The sequence below is a fragment of the Galdieria sulphuraria genome (genome assembly GCF_000341285.1).
Source record: "Galdieria sulphuraria unplaced genomic scaffold scaf_101, whole genome shotgun sequence".
Taxonomy (NCBI): Eukaryota; Rhodophyta; class Bangiophyceae; order Galdieriales; family Galdieriaceae; genus Galdieria; species Galdieria sulphuraria.
The window spans coordinates 1-4,816 of NW_005178374.1; the positions used below are offsets into that span (position 1 = coordinate 1).

A 4,816-nucleotide genomic window follows, 5' to 3' on the forward strand; every position below is an offset into this window, starting at 1 on the left:
CGTTTCCCTTCGTTTGTTTTCTAAAACCGAGGAAAACTCTCTTCTATTCAGTTAACAAAAGATAGGAAGGACAGTCCAAGTGAAACCTACAAACAACTTTTTCTGTCTCAGTCTTTGAGAATTATAGTAAAAGGAGTTACTAGTCTTTTTTCAACAGACTAGAAAGACAACATAGCAGACACTTGAAGAATGTTTTGAGATATTCTTTCGGTAACCATTTTACTAAGTATTTGGACAAGAAAGGATATTTTTCATTCTAGTTGTATTCAACATGTATGTATGTATAGTCTATTCATTTTGAATCATTGTTACAACTCTGCAATATTGCAAATTGACACTAAAAATAGCCTTCAAATGAAAAGCTTTTAGTTTTGAAACATGTTTAAAGGTATCTCCGAAATATTTGAAAGATTGCACTAGTGTATTAATCGAATCATTCTCCTGCACACAAGTGCATATTCAATATCCAATTTCTGTAAGAGTCAACAACTCCTGTTTCTCCTCTGAAAATACTTGCAGACAATAGTGACATTTGATATTGTGGATTCTGCTAAGAGAAAACTTATTTTCAAAAAAGTTCAATTCAGTCCAACTGAGTCTATTCTATCGATTCTCTTCTCGTTTTTCATCATAGCATTTAAATCATAGTTGAATTGTCTCTTCCATGTAGTCGACTATATAGTTGAGATGTTTTTGAAGGTAAACATGACTGCTTAGGTTTAAAGGCTTTCACTGCCTCCTCTTGAACTTTGTAAAAACCACAAACTGTGAACATATATAAGAAAGCAAACTATATAAAACACAAAGCTGCTTTAGGGCATGGATAACTCCAAGCGAACTCTTATTTCTTCCAGTACGAAGAAAACAAAACTTTTAAAAGCTCTGCAAATTCAAGGAAAGATTTGTTTAGCTCCACTCGTCTCCTACTCTTTTTCCACTCTCTCATCCATCAGCTCGTTGCATGAGTCATAATACAAAAGTTATTCGTGTTAGACACTAGGCAGAAAACTCTCGCGAAATATAACCTGATGGGTACAATGGTGGAGGCTTCTTTTTAGATATTTGTAACAAGAATCAAAGACAACTCAAAGTTTTGCATAAACAAACTGTCTATATATACAAGAAACGTTCATTTCCATAAGGGACAAGTCAAACATAAAGAAGAAAAGATATAGTTTTATCCAAATTGCTCTAAAAGGAAGGAAAATGTCTCTTTCAACTTTGCATTATTCAGCAGAATAAAATTGTGCAGAGTCAAATTGATATTGTGATTATCCAAACTGGTAAAGGTCTTGTTCTTTTAAATATATTAGATAAATTTCGTCTACTAGTGAAAAGAAAGGAATATAAACGGAGAAATAATGGAAAAATAAGAATCTTTCATCTCCTCTCGGCAAAGTAAAAAAGAAAGATGAATCTTGAAATACATGTGCAAGGAGAAGCAAAAGCATCACCACTGTTACTGTTGTTATACCAGTCAAAACTCTCAAAAAGTTCTTTAGGTAGAGAACAAACCAAGACCCTTGAAACGTTTGAGGTTCGATCCTCCTTATCGTAAGTAGTTTATGCACGAATTTGTGTATAGACAAAAGTATTCCCAACCTTTGGTCAGTTTTTTATTATCGTCCTGTCCTCTGTATACTTTCCAATTCTACAGTTCAATATACGATTTATTCTTCTTTATAACTCGTAATCGAAAAAAGATTGCTCCTTGAGCGTAATTTGCATAGAAGGAAAGGTTCTAGTTCTCACATTGCAAGCCAAACAGAGTTAACGTCATTGAAATTAGAAAATGACCATTTTACACCTTTAAACAGTTTTCCTAAATTTTGAGTGACCAACAAAGAAAGGTTCTCAGATCGAAAACGAGTCAAAAGCTGGTTGTAGCAAAACCGTTCTTGATTTGTTATCAAAATAGGGTCACAAGTAGTTTAAAATTTACCTTGCAGAGACAAGATTGATCAAACTCAACTCTGTTAAAGGGCTACAGTGTCGCTAGGGAGTTGCGAGGAACTTTGTTACGACACTGTTCTTCTCGTTTCACAACAATACTGAAAGTGAGATTGATTGTATCTAGCACACTTATTGTTCCAGAACCTTTTTACATATCTCCAAGTGGAATATATTCTTTCATAAAACTCACTAGTCACTTAAAATAATATATCCCCAGAGGAAGGAGAGAATACAAAGCATAACAATCCAATTAGAAATGAACACAATGGGTTGATTGTTGATGGACAGGAAGGCTCAGTGAGTGTTGTCAAGTCTGTGGACCTGGTTCAACTTTACTAGTGAAACTTTTCAGACTTTAATTTCTAAAACGAATTCTTCGTTCGTTTTAGTTGGACAAGTGAATTTCTATTATCTACGTTTCGTTTTAAGCTCTGCAAATGTTTCTTTTATAACAATCCATCGATTCCTGTGCTCTGAGTTCCAAGTAGACTGTAGTTTCTTTTTAGTATTTACAACTTTTATTAGCTCTTTGGAGTTTATATACTTTATGCAACACTTGTTGTTATTTCACTTGTGGTCTTGTATGGAAATTTGAGATTAGCATTGTCGAGAAGAGAACAAAGACAAAGGAGTTTAAGCTGTCGTTGAGTGTTGGTACTTTAGTCAACTAGCTGTCTCACAAGTTTGTTTATTTCTATCGATAATTGTTTCAGAGCAGTTTTGCGTATGTATTAGCAGTTGAAAGTCCTGTAGTCTGTTGTTGACATTCTGAGAATCAGGCTTGGGGCTATTATTTCAAAGATATTCTACAAGAACAAGAAACCAGTCAGACTCTCAGTTGAGTGTTTTGGTCAGTTCACAGATTAACTTTTTGTATGTTAGTTTTTTGTCTTCTATATGACTCATTTCAAGATGTAGTAATCGGTCTGTAACTCTGCAACAGGCATTTCTCAGAATAGCATAGGAAAGTCTTGAGTCCATCATTGCTTATTTTCAATGGTTGTTTGTATTGTTGTGCTTTTATATCAATTCTCTATTGATTCGAGTATGGAAAACGACACCCATAAGGTTTGACAGTTAGTGAAAACGAAAGCTGAATAAACTTGCTTTTTGAAAGCAAGGGAAAAGTTTTCAGTTCAAAATATACTCAACTTGTTGGGAACCATGAAATAAAGCAAGCAAAAAAACACTGCTGAAAATCATGGTTAAGTCCACCTGATAAAATGTTTTGACGATAGCGACTGTAGCTACTAGTCCGTTTTGAGAAACGCCTTTGTTTTTATGAATTACTGGGTTTACCAAAAGTGAAGATTTGTCTAAAAGAATATGTAAGTCGTAAGAGTGATAGTGTTGAAGCCAGTATTGCTGCTGTTTCTGAAAGGCATCTATTGCAAATCGTCTTTGGTCCTTATATAGTTGAAGAGGAGGGTAACATTAGTAGTACGGTGTGAATGGGAAACAATGCGACTTGTGTGAAACAGTATTTGCCTTTTCAAGAGTGCTGCTGATCTGTTTTTTTCCCAACACACTGAAGATCATGCTGTTGAAAGTAGTGGTAGTTGTAGCTGTCAAAAAGTGAAAAGGAGACTTCACATTTTGTACAAACAGCTTGCGGTTGGATAGTATACAAAGTAGCTCTGAAAGAAACTCATGAAGGATTGGTTGAACTTCTACAATGTTACACAAGTGTACACATTGATATCATCGTGTCCGACTAGAGTTTTTGGTTTGACTCTGAAGATAAAGTGCAGCTTTTGGTATACAATTCCTAGAAAGCATACGCAGACGAACAAATTGGTTTGCACATTGACACGAACCTAAAACATTATTCGATTATCACAGCAAAATCAAACCATTCGCCACTACTTGAAATTCAACCAGAACAGCAACAACAACAAATATGAGCCCAAGCCTAGTGCAGTATGGCATAGTCAACAATTCTACAAAGAGAATGATTCCTGCTTCTATCTTTTACTGTTTTCTTCGTTGTTGGCATGAGCGGACAATTGTCATTGTTTTAGTTACTTGGAATTGTAAAAAGACAACAATAACGACAACAAGAAAAAGCCATAGTGTATTGGTTAGTAGTATATGGAATATTAATAATAGTTTTTGTCATAAAAGTACGAATTTGACCTATTTTTTACCATAAAGGAAAATTATATTGTCGAGTTTACAAAATAAAAAAGCATTATTCGCACACTTACGACTATTCCTGTATCTTACTATCAGTAGAACTACATACGGTTCTGATTTTGAACAACAAATAGGGTGAGTTACTTTACTGGTCGATTTTCGATTTTGCTTGTACCTGTTTGAGACTAATCTTCATCTTTTGACTCTTAAAACAAACTTATTTGTTATCTCATGATAGTATGATGAAGCAACTAGTGGTCATTTCTTTTCCGAAAACGTCGACGTACAACCTTTCAGAAGCTTTTTTCATTGGAAATCTCAATCACATAGAATCTCTTTGTCCCTTGATAGTTGCGTTGCATTTGTAGGGATAGGCAATTGATAGTCCAAGTGATCAATTCGAGACAATTTCGTCAGTTGAATCAATTAATCTTTGACAAGTGAACTTGCAGCATCATGAAAGTGTACAACATACTGTTTTCTGTGATCTTGAATCTACTACTGATCTTTGTGGATATATTGTAATGCTCTTATGTTGAAACCATCTTATGATTATTTGTGCTCTAGAACATTTCCATCTTACTTCTTTAACCCTAAGACCAGCTTCATATGAAGTTAGTCATCTAATCGATAAGGATAAGATAATATTTCTATTTCGTTCTTTCTCTTCTTTATCGGCGTAATTGTAGAATGGTGAACATCTTGTTCTTTAGAGTTGTAACATGTT

The 4,816-nt window shown here is 34.4% G+C and overlaps 2 protein-coding genes across 2 annotated transcripts; both read left to right on the top strand.

Moving 5' to 3' along the window:
- The first annotated feature begins 1,400 nt into the window (after positions 1–1,400).
- Gasu_61730 (uncharacterized protein) lies at positions 1,401–2,381 on the top strand. The gene is made up of 2 exons (XM_005702644.1): positions 1,401–1,537; positions 1,586–2,381. The coding sequence occupies exons 1-2, from the start codon at positions 1,412–1,414 to the stop codon at positions 1,691–1,693; spliced, it is 234 nt and encodes a 77-aa protein (XP_005702701.1). The 5' UTR covers positions 1,401–1,411; the 3' UTR covers positions 1,694–2,381.
- A 479-nt stretch (positions 2,382–2,860) lies between these two features.
- Gasu_61740 (uncharacterized protein) lies at positions 2,861–4,090 on the top strand. The gene is made up of 2 exons (XM_005702645.1): positions 2,861–3,021; positions 3,201–4,090. Exons 1-2 carry the CDS (start codon positions 3,001–3,003, stop codon positions 3,402–3,404), a joined length of 225 nt encoding a protein of 74 aa, XP_005702702.1. The 5' UTR covers positions 2,861–3,000; the 3' UTR covers positions 3,405–4,090.
- Positions 4,091–4,816: the final 726 nt, after the last annotated feature.